The following is a 24006-nucleotide window of genomic DNA, read 5'->3' on the forward strand; positions in this document are numbered from 1 at the left end:
TATTTTCCAAGAACAGCCACAACTCTGGTCACAGGAAGGAGATTCCAAAATCTCTCCAGGAGAAGGAAGGTTCCAACCTCTCTCTAACAGGGATCTTCTTCCAAACACTTCAAGTCTGGTGTTTCTGCCTCGGCTTCCCTATGGATCTGAAATCTTTCCTGAAACACGAGAGGCACTTTATTAAAGTCCCATCTACTAGAACTCCAGTCACAAGATAATATTTGCTAAACAAAGTAATAACACTGCCCTTTAACAGACATTATTTACAAGGATTTTTCCTTTAATATAAAAAAGTGTAACTACAGCAGTCCAATGTACAAATACAAAAAAGTTATCATACTAAAAAAAAATGTACCATAATACTGTACATACAAAACTGTTCAACAAGAATGATTTAAATATATCTGTTCTTCTCCGGATCTGGAAGACACAGCTTAGAGTTCTGCAACTGCATTATTGCTGAGAACCTGTGCCTGGGAACACTGTGTTTCCCGCTCCGGACTCATCCCAGATCCACTTTCAGTCCCCTGAGTTTGGATCACGAGCCAACAGCATCCCTGAAGATAACCAGAGCCAGATGTTTACTCAATGGGAGTCATCATTCAGCAAGTTGCTGCTTACCATAAACTATGGAAACCCAAGCTTTAAGCCCAACCAAGATTAAATCCAGACGGAGGTCTTCCCATCTCCTGATTTGCTACTAATACTGCTTTTGTTGGACCCAGATTTGGACCCCACTTTGGCCTTCTTTTCCCGAGGACCATGGGGGTTGTTCTGGTGATGGTAGGCCTGGATTGCTAGATCCAAGCGTTCCTGGGCCATTCTGATCTCCCGCTGCAGGGTCTCCAGATCGGCCGGGAGGTGCTCCTCGTGGCTGCCATACTGCTGCTCCTGGGCGATATTGGCTTTGTTCTGCTTGTAGGCAATCTTAGCATTGGACAACTCAGTGTACTGGATTTGATCTGGTTTGACAGCAATGTTATAGCCTGGGGGAGCAGATGGTGTATTCCAAGTGAAAGGATAATTATAAGCACCCGGATCATCAAGTTCCCTCCTTTTACTGTTTAGTGAGTCTCGAATGGTCCCAAACCCTAGATGAAGCATCTCCCAAATGTTAAGCAATAGGCAGAGGCCTGTGACACCATACATTATCAGAAGGAAGATGGTCTTTTCAGTGGGTCTAGAAATAAAGCAGTCTATCTTATGAGGACAAGGAAGTCTGCTGCACACATAAAATGGGTGTACTTGGAAGCCATACAGGAAATACTGCCCTATGAGAAAGCCCACCTCAAACACAGTCCTGGCTAGCAGCTGCAACACATAGATTTTCATGAGCCCATCCTCACGAATGCGTCGGCGGCCATCATGCTTGGGTTTTGGTTGGCTCTGCTCTTTATTTTCTTTCTCGCTTTCTAACTCCATCTCTGGGTACATCATAGGATCCTCTTCATGGTCCTCTTCCGTTTCTTCCAGAGCCCGGTGCTGCTTCCAACGCATGGCATAGGGTTTGCTCCGAGCTGCCTTCTTGTCTGCCTCGCCGTGCTCCATTTTGGCAATCTTGTGAATAGCATATCCCAGGTACATCACCGAGGGAGTAGCAACCAGGATGATCTGGAATACCCAGAAGCGCACGTGGGAGAGCGGGGCAAAGGCATCATAGCAGACGTTCTCACAGCCCGGCTGCTCTGTGTTGCACACAAATTTGCTTTGCTCATCATAGTAGATGGACTCTCCTCCTACCGCAGTTAGGACAATTCGAAAGACAATCAGCACAGTGAGCCAGATCTTCCCTACAAACGTCGAATGGTTGTGTATCTCCTCTAGCAGGCGAGTCAGGAAGCTCCAACTCATGGTGGTGGAATTGGTTTGCCCTGGAAGGTGGAAAGTACCAAGCAGGGGAAATCAACAAACACTAAAAATAGTTGTCTATTTTTGGTGCCCAGTCCCACAGATAATCCAACCCTAACCACGTAAATTCATAGCATCTCTGGGGACACTGCAACCTGAGAGGTTTCCCATTGCAGACTCAGAGTCGTACAGACATCCAACTATCACTGCCCCTCACAGCAGCAGCTGGGGGCCAGGCAGCACTGTCCTCCATGCCTGCACACACACGGTCTTGTTTGTTCCTACTTCACTGACGCTGTCTCAGAGGCAGCACACTGTGTTACATACTTAGTGTGTTCTGGACATCCAGACACTGGGGTAGCTTTCTGGTCCAGTCATAGAGCTTACCATTTTAAAAAGGGACCCTTGGGTTGGACTCCATTACGAAGGGCAGTTTACTAGAAAGCCTAAGTTTTAAAGCAGGTAACAGAATGTTAAAAGTTATTAAGAAGCCAAGAGTGGTGACATCCGCCTTTAATCCCAACACTTGGGAAACAGAGACAAGGCAATCTGAGTCCAATGCCAGTCTAGTCTACAAAGTTTGTTCCAGGACAGCCAGAGATACATAGTGAGCCCCTCTCCTTAATGTTTTTTCCAAAAGTAATTAGTGACTGGTGCAGCTGCAAACAACCAATGATGAGCACTAAGTAGAAAGGAACCAAGGGGTGCTCCCTGCTAGGCCAGCTATCAGGACAGGCCCTGGTTTTGCTCAAAAGTCCACAATTTTTTTACTGGGATCCGATGTCCTCTTCTGGTATGTCTGACAGCTACAGTGTACTCATATAAAAATAAATAAATCTTTAAAAGAAAGCCTTTTGTTAGTTTGTTTGTTTTTGGAGAGAAGGTCTCACTGTGTACTTGTGTCTGTCCTGGAACTTGCTCTGTAGACCAGGCTAGCCTCCAGAGTGCTGGGATTAAAGATGCACACAACACCTTCCTCCTACTTTTTATTTTGTTTTTGTTTCTCAGACAGTGGACCAATTGTTGCCTAGGCTGACCTTTGAACTCAAGATCTTCCTACCTTAACCTTGAAATACTGGAATTATAAGTGTTTGCCACTATACCCACTCTTAAAAACAGCCTTTTAAAAGCATTTTAAACAGCATTTTATCCCAACATTCTTAGGCCCATGCCTAGAATCCAAGTCACAGGTTAATCCCTAGAGAAATATCTGACCCAGTGCACACCACACATGGAAGGTTCCACCTCCTCTCCCACTGCTGACGAGCAGACTGGGATAAATCACCACCACCAGGTCAGCTCCAACACTCACCTGTTAACCAGAACCTCCGTTACCCAAAACCTCCTTTCAGATTCTGTGCTGTGTTTGTTACTTTCCCAAATTCTCTCTGGAAGAGAAAAAGAAAAGATCTGGTCATAAACTTCCTCCCACAGAAAACAATGAGTCACTAACATGTCACTTTCAGGAAGAAAGTTCTCTGTGTGCTACAGGGGTCACTCAGAATGAGATGGAAACAGGCTTGACTGTGACTACCACTCTTCTCTCCTCCCAAAACAAGTGACAAGAGAAATTAACAGTGACCTCAATGTTTTTAAATCATCAGGCTCCATGAAAACCTGATAGGGGCTGGACAGATGTCTCAGCAGTTAGGCTCACTGTCTGCTCTTCCAGAGGACCTGGAAGCAGTTCCCAGCATCCACTTAGAGGCTCACAATTCTGTTAACTCTAGTTCCAGGGGATGTGATACCTAGTTTTGGCCTCTGCAGGCACCAGATAAGCACACAGTACACATACATACATCCAAGCAAAATAAATCAACTTAACTTAAAAATAAAAGAAAATCTAGGTCGATTCCTCTGTCTCCTGTGTGAGATACGTGTCGACCTGGGATCCCGCTAAGACCTGGGATCTCGTTAATAAAGCTACCTCTTGCTGTTACATCAAAAAAAAAAAAAAAAAAAAGAAAGAAAATCTAATAGGGAAACGATTAATTAGTGAAAATTCAGCACTGCTGGGCAGGGTGGCGAATAGCATTTGGAAGAGCAAGGCAGAGGCAGGCAGATGTCTTAGAGTTCCAGGCCAGCCAGGGTTAAAAGGGAGGCCCTGACTCAAAACAAAGCCACCAATGAACTTTGAAGATTCCAGCAGAAAACAAAAGCTGCAGCAGGCTACCAAGGCCTGCCTCGCTCACAGCAAGCGCTTCTCACTAAGATTTGAGCAGCCCAGTAGGAGCAAGCGGTTCTGCTCAAACACCCACAGCTGGCTCCTCACCGGGACACCACCTCCACAGGAGGTGATTTACAGATCCAATGCCTCACAGAGTCAGGGAAAGAAAACACCTGGACTGTGACTCAAAATATAAAAAGTGAATTTGAGGTCAGATTGGTCTCCACAGAGTTCCAGGCTGGCCGGCTACATACAAGACTCTTGTCTCAAGACAACAAAACAAACCAATGAAGCAGAAATCAGTGTCCATTATTAAACTCTGAAAAGCTGAGGCCAAATGTCATCCATAAGACACCAGCTTTGTTCACTATTATCATTTTATTTAACAAATAAACTTAAAACAATTCCTGAGGCTGGACCTGGTGGTGCATAACCTTTAATCTCAGCACTCAGGAGTCAGAGGCAGGCAGATCTCCCTGAAGTCTGAGGCCAGCTAGTTTATGGAATACAGACCCTATTTCAAAAACAAAAAGAAACCCTGAATATTCACAGTAATTTAACAGTAACTTTGGATTTTGTTGTTGTTTTACTATGGGAGAGGGCGGGGGAGGGGAGATTCCAAAACACCCATGAAACAGTAAGTCAGAGACAACTATGTCGAATTCTACAAGTGAAAAGCTGACACTTATGTTAAACTAGTGGGTGACAAGGCAGGGTGATCAGGAGGTTAGAACCAGGGGCTGGCGGGCTGGTGCAGTGGTTTAAAGCAGGTGCTGTTGCTTTGATGAGGACTCAGGTTTAATTAGCAGCATCCACATAGCAGCCTACAACTATCTGTAACTCCAGTTCCCAGGGAATCAACATCCTCTTCTGGCCTCCCCTGGAGTCAGGCGTACAGACAGTGCACACAGAGACAGATAAGCAGGGAAAGGAGTTCAGACCGAGGACTAGGCATGCCTTTAAACCCAGTACTTGGGAGGCAGAAGCAGGCAGGTCTGAGTTCAAGAACAACCTGGTTAACATAGTGAATTCCAAGTCAGCCAAAGCTACATAGACCATAACAGAAAAAGAAAGGGGGGTGGAGGAGGAGGGTCAGCATGGGCTATACAGGAAAACCCTCAAAGAACAAAGCAGGCAGGTGGCACTATAGTTGTGAGCCAGCCTGCTGCCTGCCTTCTAGTAGCTTACTCATAAACAGTTTTGGGTTGGTTTTTTTTCTTTTTCTTTTTTTCGGAGCTGGGGACCGAACCCAGGACCTTGAGTGCTCTACCACTGAGCTAAATCCCCAACCCCAGGTTGTTTTTTTTTTTTTTCTTTTCTTTTTTTTCGGAGCTGGGGACCGAACCCAGGGCCTTGTGCTTGCTAGGCAAGTGCTTTACCACTGAGCTAAATCCCCAACCCCTAGGGTTGTTTTTTTTAAAAAGGGAATTTCACCAAAATCAGACAGGACTTTGAGCTAACTGGATCCATCAAGTCTTCTGTCACTGAATACACAAGTTATAATCCATGTGTGTGGGTTCCTATGAAAGTCAAAGGCAGCTAGATCTCCTTAGAGCAGTGTGATAGGTGTCAGGTCCCCTGTAAGACTAGCACACACTGTTACCTGCTGAACCAGTTCTCCAGCCCCCAGTGTACAGCTTCTACATGGATACTTGTATCTTCATGCTTTTACAGCAAGGGCTTTGACCCACCGGAGCCATCTCTGCAGCCTAATAAGTGAGTAGCTTTGAGGACTTACAGCCATGAAAATATTTCCAATCGGCTTTGCATTTCAGACAATAACTCGACTTTTTTGGCAGCAGAAACTGTAAGGTATAAAATACCATTTTAACACACCCAGAATTGAGTCTTGTGCACTAGTTAAAACTGAAACCTTAGCAATGCTGAACGAGGCCAAGGGCTGAGGTTGCAGCTCAGTTGATTGAGTGCTGGCCTAGCATACACAGCCCTGATCTGATCCCGACACCACGCAAACGGGGCACGGTGGCACATCTCACATTTAACTCAGCATTTGGAATGTGGAGGCAGGAGAATCAGGGGTGAGTTTAAGTTCAAGGCCAGCCTGGGATACACAAGAGCCTGGGAAGAATGTCGGGAGAAAAGGAGAGACAGCTGAAACATTTGAGCCTTACTTTCTTTCCATGGACTTTTTATAGGATCACAGCATCATGCAGCTACATCCTGAAGTTTATGCTCTTGACTACAAAATGTCTGAGAGAAGAGAATCTTCCCCCCCCCCCCCCCCCCCCCGGAGCTGGGGACCGAACCCAGGGCCTTGCGCTTCCTAGGTAAGCGCTCTACCACTGAGCTAAATCCCCAGCCCCGAGAGAAGAGAATCTTGATATTTGGTCCTATATATAAAATGCACACAAATTATTTCATCTGTTTCTTAATTCTGTAGAGGTGAGATATACCAACAACATAAGAGAAACTACAGCACAAGAGCTCTGGAGAGATGGCTGAAAGGCTAAGAATATCTCCACAGAACAGCAGCTCTGCCCAACATGGTGATGCACAGCCTCTGTAAACCTCCAGTTTCCAGGCGTTCTGATGTCTTCTGGCCTACACAGTCACACAGCACTCACGTGCACATGCACACATGCACACACACCCTTAAAATGCTTTGGCTTTCATGATTTCCTCCGGTCTTTACCTTGTGAACCCCAAGTGTAAGTCAGCACTGACTGGGCTGGAGAGGTGGCTCAGTGGTTAAGAACACTGACTGCTCTCCCAGAGGTCCTGAGTTCAAATCCCAGCAACCATATGGTGGCTCACAACCATCTGTAATGGGATCTGATGCCCTCTTCTGGCACATAGGTGTACATGCAGATAAAGCAAAGTACTCATATATAAAATAAACAAATCTCTTTTAAAAATAGCATTATCTTACAAAGGACCTTAAGAATAAATATATGTGTTTGAATATGGCTTGAAAGTGTCTCCTCCTAAACTTGTTGGAGTCTTTTTTTTTTTTGGTTCTTTTTTTCGGAGCTGGGGACCGAACCCAGGGCCTTGCGCTTCCTAGGCAAGCGCTCTACCACTGAGCTAAATCCCCAACCCCAACTCGTTGGAGTCTTAGAACAGCCAAGTGGAAGCTCTCTAGGCCGCTGGGGTCCTTGGCCTCGGAAGGGAATGGTGGTCTCTTGCACTTAATTCTGGGGATAGGGAGGGAGTTTAGCAGTCTGACCCTGAGCCCTGAGTTGCTCCTGCCACAATTTCCTGCTGCTGCTCTGCCACCTATGCTCTGGTGACGCTCACCAGAACCAACCAGAAACTAGCACCATGTCCGTGAAGCCCCAAACTCTGTGCTAAATGAGCCATTTTTCTTTGTTTTTGGAAACAAGTTTTCTTTGCTGTAGCCCTGGCTACAATTCAGTCCTGCAATTCAGAGATCTGCCTGCCTCTGTCTCCTGAGTGCAGGGAATAAAGGTGTGGCCATCTTGCCCATCTTACAAACCTGATTTTTTGATTTTGGGTTGGTTTGGGTTGGTTTGGAGTTTTCAAAACCAGGTTTGTCTGTGTAGTCCTGGCTGTCCCAGAACTAGTTCCTGCAGACCAGGCTAGCCTCAGAATCAGAGATCCATTTGCCTCTGCTTCATGGGTGTTGGAATTAAAGGCATACGCCACCACTGGCCGGCCATATAAACCTGATTTTAAAAAGCAGTTTTCAGCATTTAACTCTGTCTCTCTGCTTACTAATTCTAACATCTCATAAAATGGGTGATGGGCAATCTTTCTAAATAACTTCCATGGGCTTCCAAAGGACTAGCAGAATCACCACTAATTTTTTTTTTTTCTTAAAAAAAGAATACTACGGGCTGGGGATTTAGCTCAGTGGTAGAGCGCTTACCTAGGAAGTGCAAGGCCCTGGGTTCGGTCCCCAGCTCCGGGAAAAAAAAAAAAAAAAAAAAAAAAAGAATACTACTACAGTTCATGGTGGCTCATAAGTCACAACAATTCACACACCCACATACATACTGAAAAAAAATACATCTGCTTATAAAACAATTATTGGACCAAATATACTATTTTTAGTCTGTTTTCCAAGTAACTTAAGATATAAATCTACCTTGTCTTATACTACTAGCAGTCTACCAGAGAGTTATGTTAGATTCAAAATTCATAACAATTTTCTGTTATATACTATTAGAATCAAGCAAAATTTTGGTGCATTTTTCTGTTAAGTGTTCACAGGATTTTTCTTTTCTTTTTTTTTTCTTAAAGATTTATTTATTATATATAATTACACTGTCACTGTCTTCACATACATCAGAAGAGGGTATCATATCCCATTACAGATGGTTGTGAGCCACCATGTGGTTGCTGAGATTTGAACTCAGGACCTCTGAAGAGCAGACAGTGCTCTTAACCACTGAGCCATCTCTCCAGCCCAGGATTTTTCCAAATTAAGTATAAAGCATGCTGTTTGGATAATCTCAGGTAGTCTATTACTGGGTCTCCACAACACAGGAGTGAGAGTTGGATAATGTGTGCAAGTTGTCCAAGATCATCTAATGACTGAGTGTCATAAAACCACAATGTCAAGTCTTGCTCTGCAGTTTGGCACTTACTAGTGATGTCCTTACACTTGAAGCTGAGGTGTAGCTCAGGAGTGGTGTTCACTTTGCATGCTAAAGGGCCTGGCTGGATTCCCAGCATCACTCACACACCCAGCATAAAAGGAACCACATACAGGTTTCATGTAAAAAGGACTTCAACCCAATCCTTGGGATCTGATTTATATAAGATAAACGCTCAGGGCTGGAGAGATGGCTCAGTGGTTAAGAACACTTGCTGTTCTTGCAGAAAACCCAGGTTCAGTCCCTACTACCCACATAGTAGTTCACAGCCATCTGTAACTACAGCTCCAGGGTTTCTGACAACTTCTTCTACCTCCTTGGGCAGCAGGCATGCAAGTGAGACACAGATGTACATGCAGGCATAACACTAATACACACACAATAAAATAAATAAATATGAAAAAGGACCCTGGCCTCCCTTAAAACAAAACAAAACACTTGCTAAGAAGAGGAAATTTCAGAGATTAAGATCTTAAATGTAGAATAAATCAACCTAAAGCTAAAAACAAAATAAAAATTCTCCAAGACTCCTTGCAACCAGTAGGGACAGAATTGCTAACTTGGTAATGTCTGGAAATTGAAAAATCAGTGCACTCAGTCTGGGAACAGCAAGGCTGAGACAACTGTTAAAGGGAGGTATACCAACCCTTCACACCAAGTCCTGAGAGCTGTGTCTGGACTCCAGGCAACCAAACATATTACCATGATTCTATGAGCGCCTCAACTTTTTATCTTGTCACCTCAACTTGACTGGGTGCCCCTAAAGACAAATGCCAGATCCTTACCTCAACATCTCAGACAAGGAAAAAGTACATTTTAGTTCTAACTATACTAATCAACAAAAAACAGATGTATTTCTTTAGTACCTGCTCTATACTCTTTGTTACAACCTTTTATACTTTTCTTCTTGATTCCCATTTCATCAGTTTGTCTCAAAAAGAGAATAAGTAAGCCTGGCAGTGGTGGCACAGGCCTTTAATCCCAGCACTCAAGAGGCAGAGGCAGGCAGAACTCTATTGAGTTCAAGGCCTTTGTGGTCAGTTTCAGGACAGCCAGGGCTACACAGGGAGACCCTGCCTGTCTTAAAAAAAAACTAAAATAAAAGAACAAAAAGGAGACACACACACACACACACACACACACACACACACACACACACACACATGGACGGACGGAGAGGGAGAGGGGGAGAGAGGGAGGGGGAGGGAGAGGGAGGGAGGGAGGGAGAGGGAGGGAGGGAGGGAACAGGAGAACCCTCACAAGGCAGTGACTTTTGTGGCTGGTTTAAGCAGAAAACAAATTGTTGTACATCTAGTGTCAAGCTGGAAGTTAAGCATTTTATTTTCAAGTTTCAGTTTCTCATCTTTGTTCAACATTTTTCTGAAACCCATTTGTTTGGGTCCCCCAAGATGTTTCATTTTGGCTATAGCTCTTTCAATCCTGTACCTTATGTGGCTCTCACATGGGGTGGGGTGGGGTGGGGACAACAGAAATATGATTAGCCTTCTCTATCTACATATTCAGTTTTTTGGATCTTCAGCATCTCTGTGCTGGCCTTGCCTAGTCTAGAACTTGCTTAGCTTCCTCTTCCTACCTCTAGAATAAAAAGAATACCAAAAATGGTTCAAGGAAACCGTGGGATGAGCAGTAACTATAGTACCACGCTTCCTTTTACTCTTACACTAGCTGCTCATCCAGAGAACCTGGTTTGATTCCCAACAGCTACACAGTAGCTCATAACTACCTGTCACTCCAGTCCTAGGAGATCTGATGCCTTCTTCTGGCCTCTGAAGGCATAAGACATGTATGTGGTACACAAGACATACACGTGGGCAAAACACCTATACACACAAATTAAGTATATTTAAAATTAATTTTAAAATAAAGTAAAAGTCAGATGGGGGTTTATTGGATGGTTCAGCAGTTAACAACATATCCTGCTCTTGTAGAGGTACAGAGTCCAATTCCCAGTACCCACATCAGATAACGCCAGCTTCAGATCTAGCACTCACATATACAACCCACCCAAAGACACACATATATACACAGAATTACAGATAGAATAAATCTTTCTTCTTTAAAAAAAAAAAAAAAAAAAAAAGGGCTGGAGAGATGGCTCAGCGGTTAAGAGCACCCGACTGTTCTTCCAGAGGTCCTGAGTTCAATTCCCAGCAACCACATGGTGGCTCACAACCATCTGTTATGGGATCTGATGTCCTCTTCTGGTATGGATGAGGACAGCTACAGTGTACTTATATATAATAAATAAATAAATCTTTAAAAAAATAACTTTAAAAAAATAAAAAAATAAAAAAAAATCTTTCTTAAAAGTCAGGCAGATTAGCTAAGGCAGCAAAGTTTATAATCATAGCACTGAAGCAGGACATCACTAGTCCGAGGCAAGCCTGGGATATAACATGATCCCACGTACGTCTGTATATCTTACTTAACACTAGTGGGAGAAATCTGTAGCACAGTAGTTATTCACTCCTTAAATAATAGACATTACTTACATGGCAGACACCTTAGAGGAGGGACTCTACACCACAAGACCTCTGACTATCTAAGCTAACTAGAGCCTTTCAAGAGCAAGAAGAGGAGGGACACAAAGCATGGTAGACTCACTGAGTCGAGACAGCCCAGACAGGCAGAAGCAGGAGGTCATGAAAGTAGGCTGAGGGTGGGTATACTGCACAATTCCATTTATATCAGCACCTTTCCTGGCTGAATGTGGTGTGCACCTTTAATCCCAGCACTGAGGAAGCAAACACAGGTAGCTCTCTGAGCTCAAAGTCAGCAAGAGACATGCATGGTGAGAATATTTCAAAAACAAAAACAACAACAAAAACAATAAAAATACTTTTTAAAAAATCTCAAACTCGGGCTGGAGAGATGGCTCAGCGGTTAAGAGCACTGACTGCTCTTTCAGAGGTCCTGAGTTCAATTCCCAGCAACCACATGGTGGCTCACAGCCATCTGTAATGAGATCTGATGCCCTCTTCTGGTGTGTCTGAAGGCAGCTATAGTGTACTTATATGTAATAAATAAATAAATCTTAAAAAAGAATCTCAAACTCTTATTAATTTCCTTAGTTATATTAAGTTCATTTTTTTTCTTCCTGACCATATGTGTCTTTGATTCTTCCTCTTTTTTAGACAGGGTCAAATATATTCCAGGCTAGACCTGAGACTCAATGTATAGCTGAGGTATCCCCCCATCTCTACCTCCCAAGTACTGGAATTAATGATAACTTGTCGGCCAAGAGTTTTAGGTGTCTCTGGGTACAGAACCCAAGGGCTTGCTGGATGCTATGCAAAAGCTCAACCAACTAGTGCCACACCCTTAGCCTGGTGATCAGTACCTTAAAATCCTAATCTCCTTTCTAAACAAAAACAAAATCTAAGATGAACTAAGTGATTGACTCTTAACCCCAAACTTTGTGAAATTGAGCAGAATGGGCCAGTAGCCAAGGCAGTGACTTCACAATGTGAGCTGTGTGCTACAGGAACCAGGTCTTTCTTGGTACTCACTGAGGCCAAAGGAGTCTCAAACCCACTGGAGCATTCCAGGTGCCTGGGAACTGAGCTGAGGTCCTCTGCCAGAGCAGAGCATCTCTCCAGCCCCTTTCCATATTTCCAATTGTGACATAAACGGAGAATATCAAACTGATTGATTCCCAAGGTCCCATATAGCTTAATATTATCTTTGGCACAATAAAACCGAAAAATAAACCATAAAATTCAGCACTCCAGGGTCAGGAAGAGAAGTAACAGTGCTAACATTAACAATAATAAGATGTAAAAACTTCATAAAGATATTTCCCAAACAGTCATTCTAGAAAAGACTAAATTTTAAAAAATTCCAGCCAGGCCTGCCATGATCCCGAGGTACGGACCAAGGATCCGGGCATCCCATCACAAGGGCTGAGCAATCCACTGAGAATCCACTAAGGACTCGAGTCCCTGAATGACTATGCTTTATTGTGTAGACAAGGAATCAATTAAAGGGTTTACAATGAAGTTTTGTTTAACTGGCACGTTTTAAGTGGAAGTTAATTGCACACCAGTGATAATAGACACCTAATAACTAGCTGGTGACAATTCTAAAAAAGAATTATGGCAGCCAACTGACAAACAGTAATCTATGCAGCATAAACATGAAAACAACTTGTTTTCAAAAGTGTTCCTGGCTATGAACAACATTTGAGAATCACAAAATATAATTTATCATGAATCGAATTATAAAACCTTCTGAAAAGAGAGGCATCTGAAATGTTGGCTCTATAAACCAACAAGGAAATAAAACACACCATTGTGAGCTGAAGTGCCAATTTATACTGGCAAAGAGCCATTCTGCTTGAATTCAAGAACATTCAGGAACCAGCTGGGAAAGTATGGGATAGCACACTCACCCACAATGCCTCTTAAGTGGGCTGTCTGCATTCAAAAGGACAGTGGTGGAATCCATGTCTAAAACACCCTAGGCTTAGATCAAATCAAGAATTCTAAACAATGTCCAGTCTTGGAAAATAAACATTTCCAATATTAACTAAGGCTTGTAGAAGTTCTCACATCATACAGCAATGGCAACTGTCATCTGGTCTATCTCTTGAAAATATCAGAGCAATCTTTATCAAGAACTGAAATACAGCTGGGCACGGTGGCACACTCACGGCAGAGGCAGGACGGTCATTGTTCAGTCAAGGACACTTGGTCTATACAGTCTCTCAAAAAGCTACTCTCCCCCAAGAAAAACTCTAAAATACCATCTTTCAACCAGTAATGTTACATTTGTAATTATTCCTAAATTAATATAGAATATTTGCTATAATATTTTATACAACTTGTTATAAAGGTCTATAATGAAATAATATACAATGACTTTGAAGGGGCAGGGGTGAGGGTAGATTGAGAAAGGGTCTTACTATGTCCCTGGCTAGCCTTGACCCTCCTGACTCTACTTCCCAAATGCTAGGATTACAGCTGTATGTCAACCCCCATCTACGACTTTTTAAGAAAGTGTATAATTGTTCTTTGAGGGGCTACAGAGAGCTTAGCAGTTAAGTGTTTGCTGCTCCTGCAGAGGACGATGGTTCAGTTCCCAGCGCCCACACCACAGTTCCTCTGTACTCAAGTTCCAAGGGATCTAATGCTGTCTTGTGACCTCTGAGGAGTCTTGAACGCATGAGGTACATATAACATACACATAAAATCAAGTGAAAATATTTTAAATACATTATTTGTAAGTCAGTAAGCAGTGCTCCTCCGTGGCTTCTACTTCAGTTTCCGCCTCTAGGCTCCTTTCCTTACTTCTTGCCATGACTTTCCTCAGTGATGGTCTGTCCCTAGGAAGTATAAAATGAAATACCACCCACCCAGAAATATTATTTGAGACGGAGCCCTACTAGGCATGACAGTCTAGAAGTTACAATCCTACCACAGCTGTCCAAATTCTGGGATTATAAAAGTACTATCATGCCTGTCTTAATTATTTTATATAGCACAATACAATAGTCAAGTATCTACAAATATCTAGGTAAAATTCAAAATTATCTAGACAAATCCAAACATCTAAATTAGACTGAAAGTAGATTAGTGGTGTCTCATTCTGTGAGGTGGGCGAGGATTACTTTAGGATAGTAACACACTTCCCAGAGGAACAAAAGTATTCTCAAATTAATCACAGTGACGGTTATGTATCCTGGCAGATACACTGCAAACATTCTTGCTAATTTTATTTTCTTCTTTTTAAAATGTAGGTGTATTTTGCCTACATTTGTGTCTGTGTACCACACATGTGTGCCTGGTGCCTGTGAAGATCAGAAAAAGGCATCAGATCCCCTGGAACTGGAGTTATAGATGGTTATAAGCTGGTATATGGGTGCTGGGATCGAACTCATGTCCTCTGGAAGAGCAGCCAGTGGTCTTAACGGAGCCATCTCACCACTCCTTTTATGAGCTTTAAATTAGAGGACTGGAGTTCAGTTCATAGATATAAGGTAAAAATAAATATTAAAAGAGAGAGAGTGGGCTGGAGAGATGGCTCAGTGGTTAAGAGCACTGACTGCTCTTTCAGAGGTCCTGAGTTCAATTCCCAGCAACCACATGGTGACTCACAACCATCTGTAATGGGATCTGATGCCATCTGACCTTTGGTGTGGATGAAGTCAGCTACAGTGTACTTACAGATAAATAATAAATCTTTAAAAAAAAAAAAAGAGGGGTTGGGGATTTAGCTCAGCGGTAGAGCGCTTGCTAGGCAAGGCCCTAGGTTCGGTCCCCAGCTCTGAAAAAAAGAAAAAAAAAAAAAAAGAAAGGAAAAGAGTGACATGTAAGATTTTAATTTTTTCTTAAGAAAGCGCTTAACATTTTAACTCTTTAGATACCAATTAGATAATACAAGTAACAGGTGAGGCCTGCAACAAATAGAGAACAGAGGTAACCCCGAGAGAGGATTAGCTCCAGTCGAGACAGCCTATCAGGCTGGCATATTTTTTAAAAGAACTCTTCAGCCTGAATTTTCATATGCAAGTTTGATTTTTTTTGTAAACTTACTGAATAAAATATGGTAAGATGAAGAAATGGGGCTGAGGTATAGTCAATGATAAAGCACTTGCCTGACATGCACAAGGTCTTATGTTTAATTCCAGCATCGGGAGGGGAAAAGATGTGCATATACAAACACACTCCTTCATGATTTTCACAAATTACACAGACTCACGTGACCAACACGGAGAGGAAGCCAGCTCAGCCAGTAGCACAAGCCTGACAACCTAACTTCGACCCGAGGGAACCCATGGTGGCATATATCCGTAATCGCAGCATGGAGATGGGAGGTAGGAAGAGTAGAGTGCAGAAGCTCAGAGGCCGTGAAGCCGAGGTCTGCTGCACAGCAGACCACCAGGAAAGACCCTGCCTCAGTAAGGTTCAGAGAACTAACTCCCAAAGTTGTCCTACGACCTGCATCTGTGCATCATGGCATGAACCTGCCTACACACACATATACACAATTTAATTTTCTAATTAAAAAGAGGTAAATTATCACACCTAATATGTGTTTTGTTTTTAAATGGCTGCGTTTCTGTAGACAGCACTTCACGTAGTCCAGGCTGGCCTTAAACTTCCTATGCAGCCAAGCAGGACCGAGCTCCTCCCCGTCTCCTGGGCTCTGCTTCTGTATGACATTACAAGTCTGTGTTACCACCTCCAGCCCAAGTCCCCGAGCACCACAGCTGCTACCAGTACCCTTTGCTGATTTTCATCCAGTACTGAGTATCTGGAAGGAATTTACTTTTATTTGAAAAACTGATTAAAACAACCACCAGAGGTTAAGGATTTGGATCAGGAGAGTAGAGCGCTTGCTTAGCACACAGGACGTTTAGGGCTTAATCCCTCTGCACATATACAGTTAAAAAAAAAAATCAGCTTCAATTACGAGTTCCATTAAATGTTTATTTGCAACATGAATGTTTTACAATTCTCATCTTCTAATCACGTTCCTTCATATCAAGGGTTCTTTCGTTGGGATATCAACATGCCATGAGATTTAGCTTATGCTCAATGGACCTATTCTGTAGTATTAATATATAGTCCTAGACACGCTTTTAAAAAACCCAAATGTTACTTTACAGTTTTATGGTTAGCTATTAGAATTTAAGAATGCTACTCTGTACAGATCTCCTTTTTCTTTTTCCTATCTTAAGAAATTATGCTCATATATATGCAATTTCAAACCTCCAGGGTATGTGTGTGGAGGGGGTAAGTTTCCCCATGAAAAACACATAAAAGCAGCCAGAAACAAAGCTCCTAATAATTGAGGGTTCTGTTGTGGTTCAAATAATAAAACTATTTATTCTAACAGGATATGGTGCACACCCGGACTCCAGCACCTGGGAGGTGGAGGCAGGAAATCAGGAATTCAGGGCTATGTTCAGCTACATGCTAAGTTCATACCAGCCTGGGATACATGAAACCCTGCCTCTAAATACCCAAAATGAAGAGAGAAATGGCCTTGTAGTCTATGTGCATTATCAGCTTTCAATGACAAGGATAAGCCAGAAAAAGGAGGCTGGATGGGTTTTGTTTATGGCATCAGCTTCAGTTCAGCTTCATGTGGTGCCATTCCTTTGGGCAAACAGGGAGTGTGTGTGTGGAAGGACAGCATAGCACCCAGGACACACAAAAACAGGAAAGGACCAGGGTCAAAGTGCACCTCCAAAGGCACACGGCCACCTCCTAAAGCATCCATTCCTTCCCAACAGTACCATCAGCTACACACCAACGCCTTCAACTTACACTTAGCGGTGGACACCTAAGATGCAAACCATAAATTATACATACATACATAATTTTCATAGACATATTGCTCACTTTTATATTCTAGGTTTGAGTACAACAGGATGCAAAGGTTCCACAAAACTCACTTTTTCCTAACCTATCTCTTCCATTCCTGTCTTAATGTTCTATTGTTGTGAAGAGACGCCATGACTACAGCAACTACCTCTCCCTCTCTTTTTCCAGGCAGGGTTTCTCTGTGCAAGAGCCCTGGCTGTCCTGGACTCCATTTGTGGACCAGTTTGGCCTCAAACTCACAGGGATCTGCTTGCCTCTGCCTCCTGAATGCTGGGATTGAAGGCATGAGCAACCACCAAACATCTCTATGGCAACTCTTTTTTCTCTTTTTTTCTTTTTTTTCAGAGCTGGGGACCGAACTCAGGGCCTTGCGCTTGCTAGGCAAGCGCTCTACCACTGAGCTAAATCCCCAACCCCCTCTATGGCAACTCTTAAAAAAAAAAAAAAAGACTTATTTATCTTATTTATGAGTACACCATAGCTGTCTTCAGATACACCAGAAGAGGGCATCAGATCTCATTACAGATGGTTGTGAGCCACCATGTGGTTGCTGGGAATTGAACTCAGGACCTCAGTGCTCTTAACTGCTGAGCCATCTCTCCAGCCCCCTCCATGGCAACTCTTATAAAGAAAGCACTTAATTGGTTACAGTTTCAGAGGTTTAGTCCATTATCATCGGCCAGTGTTCTCAACCCCAGAGCCGCTTCTTTAGTCTTGTTTTGTTTTGCTGAGAGAGGGTCTCTCACTGTGTAGTCCCTGGGTGCCTTGGAACTCACTGAGGTCCACTTGCCTCTGCCTTCCAAAGTGCCAGAATTAAAGGCAAGGGCCACATGTCCAATTAAAAAAAAACATTTAACCTGCTCCAAAAGCAGCTGGCAAGAAAGCATGAGGAGGCTACACAAAGAATAAAGGTTCTTTTTGACTGAAAAAAAAAAAAAAAAAAAAAAAGAAACATTTAAACTGACACACAACAAAACAGCACTATCTTCACATACAAGGCCACTAACATACAGAACAGTATATAAACGAGGTGTGCACACCCATAATCCTTAGCACTAGAGATTAAGGCATGCAGACAAGTTCTGAGGGCAACTTGGGCTGTATAGGGGGGACTCTGTCTTGGAAAAAACAACCAAAAGAAAACAAGAAAAATACATAGCAAGACTTCAGGTAGATGAGCTAAAGCTTTCTCAGAAGCATTTTACTACACCAAACAATTACAAAGAAAAAAATTAGTGGGCATCAACTTGCTGAATACATAAATGAAATAATTATAAGCCAGGTGCCAAGGGTACTGAGATAGCAAAAGTAAGATAGTACTTTAAATATTACAGAACACACTATACAATCTAATGGTGGCATAAACATTAAACAAATAAGCAAAATTTCCTAGAAGAGTCTGTATATAGTCCCTAGGCTAAACTAGAAAGAGGAAATAGGTTTCTTTGTATTTAATTTTATTTTATAAGTATTTTACTCATATGTATATCTGCATGCCATTTGTGTGCTTGGTGCTTGCAAGGTCAGAAGACAGCATTAAGATACCCTTGGAGGGGTTGGGTATTTAGTTCAGTGGTAGAGCGCTTGCCTAGCAAGTGCAAGGCCCTGGGTTCGGTCCCCAGCTCTAAAAAAAAAGAAAAGAAAAAAAAAAAAAAGATACCCTTGGAGTGGGGCTGGAGAAATGGCTCAGTTGTTAAGAGCACTGACTGCTCTTCCCAAGGTCTTGAGTTCAAACCACATGGTGGCTCACAACCATATGTAATGAAATCTGATGCCCTCTTCTGGTGTGTCTGAAGACAGCTACATACACTATACTCATATATAATCAATAAATAAAATATTTAAAAAAAAGATACCCTTGGAGCTAGAGTTACGGATAAACTGCCATGTCAGTGCTGGGAATTGAACCCATGTCCTCTGCAAGAACAAGTGTTCTTAACCACTGAATCATCTGTCAAGCCCTGAAAGGTTTCTTGACAGGAGTAAAGGACAAAGAGTTGCTTCTGGAGTAAAGGAAACAGATGTAGTGCATGCAAAGACTCTGAGCTTTAAACTTTCAGGGAGTAGGAAAAAGACAAGTATGGCACAGATAAATGGAATAAGGGGAAATGTGTAAGCAGGGCTGGAGGTGTAGCTCTGTGGTCCTGTTTGTCCATCATGCCCTGGGTTTAATCTCTAGTACAGAGCAGAAGGAAAAGACTACGACTGTAAAGGCAAACTTAGCTGGTAAAGTGCTTCTCTAGCATGCAAGACGGTTTTGGATGGATCTCCAGCACTGAATACCAACCGGGCACTGTGGCATACACTGTCAACTCTAATTCTATGAGCACGTGGGAAGAACGATGCAAGACTGCCGTGAGTTTGCAGCCAACCTGGGGTAGAATAAAACCTGTCTCAAAAACAACAACACCTCAGAACATATCTGGACACAGACAGAGAAGAGCTAGGTTTAGACTGAGAAGAGAGCAAGACCAAGATCCTCAGATAAAGTCATGGGCAACATCAAAGAAGGGACAACATCCCGAGGAGCTGGAGCAGAATCAGAACTGCAGGGGAGATGGTGGGATCTAAGCCCACATAATGGGCAATTAGAAATCCCAGGTCCAAGAAGGAGTCCAAAGGAATTCCCTAAAAATAGAGTCTAACTCCACTTAACTCCAAACATCCTCAAAAGGTATGTTACAAGTCATTGTGAGGTTACAGTTAATTCAGTCACGACCAGTTAGATCCCACAAAGACACAGATAAAAAAAGCCACAGAGTATGAGAGTTAAACACTATTTAGAGGTTAGAGGATAAGAACACTATGTGAAATTTATTTCATTTCCATAGGGGGAAAACAAACTTATTCTAAAAGTTTGTGCATGTTTTCCCCCCAAGAATTTTAGATAATTTCCAGATTGGTAAACTTTTTTTTTTTTTTTTTGCATATTAAAACACTGAGAGGAAAAGAAGGTTGGTACTGGTCTTTTGTCTCTTCAATGCCTAGCTCTGTCCCAGACAAGTACTTATTGGGGAAAAGGTTGCTGGGGTACAGCTCAGTGACAGAGCACATACCTTGGTACAGTCTCCAGGACCACAAAAATGTTTGTTGAACTACCTATAACCCATCATTCCGGAGAGTCAAGCAGTAGGGAGTTCAAAGCCACTATAAGCTGCATCCCAAGTTCCAGACCAACCCATACCACACAATGATACCCTGCTTCAAAGAATAAAATCCAAAAGTAAAATGTAATCTTTAATGAGATCATCTCACTGTTGTAGGAAACCCTTTGGGCAAACACATTCCACGGGTCTGTAAGCTAACCCTTTGCCAAGGTGTGCTGACAGCCAACCCCAGACCTTGTAAGACAAGAATTTACTGCTGTATGGAAGCCAGTATTCAATAACTCCTCATCCATTCTTTAGTAGTATGGGTTCTAACAGAACTAACAAAATGAAACCAATGTTTTGAGACCATAACAAATCAGAACATATTTGCAGAACATATAATGCCAGTTTTCTCTCCAAAATGCCTTTTGCCCACTGTACTCTACACCCGAAGATCTGGTGTAACCAAGCCTTTTACCCTTTACCCAGAAGAATTCGTTCTAATTCTTTCATGTGCCATTACACAGCCCTTAAGAAACTCTAACTGTGAATGAATCCCTGTTGGCCCCAGACAAAACCCTCAATTTTAACAGAAACAATTAATTTAGTTAGGAGCTAAGCAATCAAACTTATGGGGCCTTTTTGTCTCTCTTTGTTTAGCATTCTTGCTCCAAAAAATACCTACCAACTGTTCGCAGGGGAAAGGATTTGATCCCAAAATTACATTATTAATCCTCTTCTCACAGACACTCATGTACTACAAACTGATTTCTGCTTAACAGAGAATTAAAATCTTTCGTTTACATGGCTTTGTGCGGCGCTTTCACATACACACACTTGTAAGGGTGCACAACAACAACAACAACAACAACAAATAACGTTTTAGACTTAAGACATACACAGGATAACTTATCCAGAATTTGGTCTACCTTGAGTTCCTCGATGGCACCCAGTGTGGATGAGAAAAAAAATAAAGCACGAGCACAATGAAATCTGTAGCGCTGCCAGTCCCCGAGGACCAAAAATGACTTCAAATGACAAAAAAAAAAAAAACAAATTCACCCACTTCGCAAAAAGAAAAGCAATCCCAAATAATCCGAAAAGCGGGGAGGAAGGACCCCAAATTCTAAACACAAGTCACGTAAATCTTTTCAACTCGAAAATCCAAACGCAGCAGCCAGCCCAATCACAGCATTAGCGCCTCCTCTCTATTTTCAATCTGGAGAGTCAACGAAGAACAATTAAAAAAAAAAAAAATCAAACCCACGCAGAGCTCCAAAGTTTTACGAAGTGAGGATAAAGTCATCTCAAGTAAAGAAAAGGCGTCCAGCAAGAGGCGACCGGCCGGGTCCTCCCGCCAGCCCCTCTCCCGCTCCGAAGCGCTCGAACCAAACCTCCAGTAAAAAAAAAAAAAACCTCCGAGGGGGACAGGGGACCCGCCGGACACCGCAGCACGCTGCCGAGGAGCGGTCGCGGCCGTCAGACAAAGACTAGCCCGCCCAGCGCCAGCCCGACCCGGGCCCCCAACCGCCCCGAGGAGTTGCGGGAGCGCCGCCGCCCGCTCCCGGTCTGCCCGAGCCGTTTCCCTCCCAATTTGGGAACCGCGCGCCCGGGGACAAAGAGGGCGGGAGCGCCGGCGGCGGGACGCGGGTGGCGACGCCCCTCGGGGCTCGGCGGGCGCTCCTTCCCGCCCTGCCGTCCCCGGGAGCCCAGCCCGCCGCCGCCGCTTTCGAGGCGCCTCAGAGTTCGCCCGGCCGCGCCCGGCCCGGGGCCCCTCAAGCCGCCGCTCACCCGGCGGTGGGCGCCCCCGAAGCCGCCTCCTCCACCGGGCCTCGGCCCGTCCCGCCGGCCGCCGCCTCATGGGCCCCGCGTCGCCATCACCTTCGCCGCCTCGCCGCCACCGCCGCCGCCACCGCCCTCTTCGCCTCAGCCCTCAAGCCGAGGCTGAAGCCGCTCCGGCCGCGCCCGCCGCCTCCTCTCTCCCGCTCCCGCCGCCGGGACCCGCGGGGAGGCGCCTGCGCACTGCGTGCCGCGGTGGGGGTGGGGGCGTCCCGTCTCGGCCTGGGAGCGGGGGCGCGGCTGCACGTGCGCCTCGAGTGGGAGGGGGCGCCCGGAGCGCGCGGCCCCGCGCCGGCGCCAACTTTCCGTGGCCGGCCGCGCGCGTTCCCGGGCGGTCCCGTACGCGGTGGGGCGCGCGGTGTCGGGAGGACCCCAGCGCGGGGAGCCCGGGTGGGCGGCTGACTTCGAGCGCCGCGGGCTCATTTCCTGTGGCGTGATTCCCAGAGAGGTCGGCCACTGACGGCGTGATGGAGACACGCCTCACCTGAGTTTCCAGGGTCCGACTGTAGAGCTCCACCGTTATCTGGTGCGCTAGGTCAGGGCCTTGGTCCAGCGGATCTCGGGATGCTCATGGCCGGTCTAGGCTCTGCTCTGCAGTAACTCGAAGAACCTCCGGGGCTTCTCGGCCAACCATCCCCGCCTGGTGGAATCATGATTTTTACAGGCGGTCTACGTAGTTTTGAGGTCCTGGATTTCTCGGATTAGTAAGACCCTAATAGGCCATTTCCTCTTAACTCCTTGCATCCCAGCAGGATCCCAATTAGAAGACTTTTGAAATGCACATGGACAGGAATTCCCCTGGTTGAAACTGCCTGTTAAGAAAAGGAAAAAAAGAGACGGCTCAGCAGTTAAGAGTTTGTACTGCTGTTACAGGGAATCACGTTGGGTGGTTCACAACCACCTGTAACTCCAGGCTCCGGAGGATCCGACTCCTCTGGGACACCTATATCGATGAGCACATACCTACACACAGGCCCAGAGACACATACTTAAAAATAATAAAATGAAAGGGAAAAATCCCCGGAATACTTTAAATAGATTGAGACTGGGTGATGAGACTGGCAGCTTTTCACCAAAGAGATGGGAGGGGAGGGCCATTCCTGTGCTCTAGAATTACAAATGAACAGGCTTTTTAAAAGTTTTGCCTCTGGCCAGGGAAGAAATTAAGCACTAGTAAGTGAGGCGACTAGCTGATCAAATTTCCCCAGAGGCTAGGTGCTAAGGGCTAGTTCACAGGTTGGGAATTAAAAGGGCTTGGCCATTGCTTGCCCGCATCCCAACCCTTGGAAATTTTGTTTGCCTACTATGATGTGTTTCAAAAAAAAAAAATGAAAATTGCCCAGATATTTAGATCTTGTTTTCGGGCTTCTCTCTAAAAAAATCAAAGAGTAGGGGCTGGGGATTTAGCTCAGTGGTAGAGCTCTTACCTAGGAAGCGCAAGGCCCTGGGTTCGGTCCCCAGCTCCGAAAAAAAAGAACCAAAAAAAAAAAAAAAAAAAATCAAAGAGTGTGCTCACTTTAAGCCTCAATTTTCATTTTTGATATTTTGTTTGTTTTTTTTGAAATAAGGTCCCATATGGCACAGGCTGGTCTCAAACTCAACATATGGCTGAGAGCTAGCCTTGAACTCCTGATGCTCCTTCCTGCCTTTATTTCTTGGGAGGTGGGTGCTTTGAACCTTTATTTTTGTTTGTTTGTTTGTTCGTTTTGAGATGGGGGGGTGTCTCTGTGTTGCCCTGGCTGTCCTGGAACTTGCTGTGTAGACCAGGCGGGTCTGGAACTCAGAGGGAACCTACAGCTTCTGCCTCCTATGTGCTAGGATTAAAGGAGAGAGACACCATGGTCAACTGTGAGCTTCTGGTTTTGTGTGATAGCCATTTCTGATCCACCTTTGGTCAACTGAGAGCCAAACACTCCTTTTCAACTGCTTGAGTCTCTTTTGTTCCTTAAATGGCTTGGCCTCTGAGTATCAAAGTCCTCCCAGCCAGCCTTTCCCAACATTCCTCCTCTAGAGATAGATTGCAAGTGGCAAATGAGAAGAACTTTTAGATACATGTGAATATAAATGGAAAAAAAAAAAAGCATGTTGGGGCTCGGGGATAGCTCAATGCTAGAGTTCTTACCCAGGATGCA

General features: G+C 44.2%; 1 protein-coding gene across 6 annotated transcripts; it reads right to left on the reverse strand.

Annotated features, from left to right (window-relative positions):
* Window positions 1-259: 259 nt before the first annotated feature.
* Gjc1 (gap junction protein, gamma 1) lies at window positions 260-22527 on the reverse strand. Of its 6 annotated transcripts, none has more exons than XM_087570041.1 (4): window positions 21917-22038; window positions 5619-5820; window positions 3161-3236; window positions 260-1871 (listed from the first exon to the last, which is right to left on the reverse strand). In XM_087570041.1, exon 4 carries the CDS (start codon window positions 1849-1851, stop codon window positions 661-663), a length of 1191 nt encoding a protein of 396 aa, XP_087426167.1. In that variant the 5' UTR covers window positions 1852-1871; window positions 3161-3236; window positions 5619-5820; window positions 21917-22038; the 3' UTR covers window positions 260-660.
* Window positions 22528-24006: the final 1479 nt, after the last annotated feature.

The sequence above is a fragment of the Rattus norvegicus genome, chromosome 10, assembly GCF_021556685.1.
Source record: "Rattus norvegicus strain SHRSP/BbbUtx chromosome 10, alternate assembly SHRSP_T2T, whole genome shotgun sequence".
Lineage (NCBI taxonomy): Eukaryota > Metazoa > Chordata > Mammalia > Rodentia > Muridae > Rattus > Rattus norvegicus.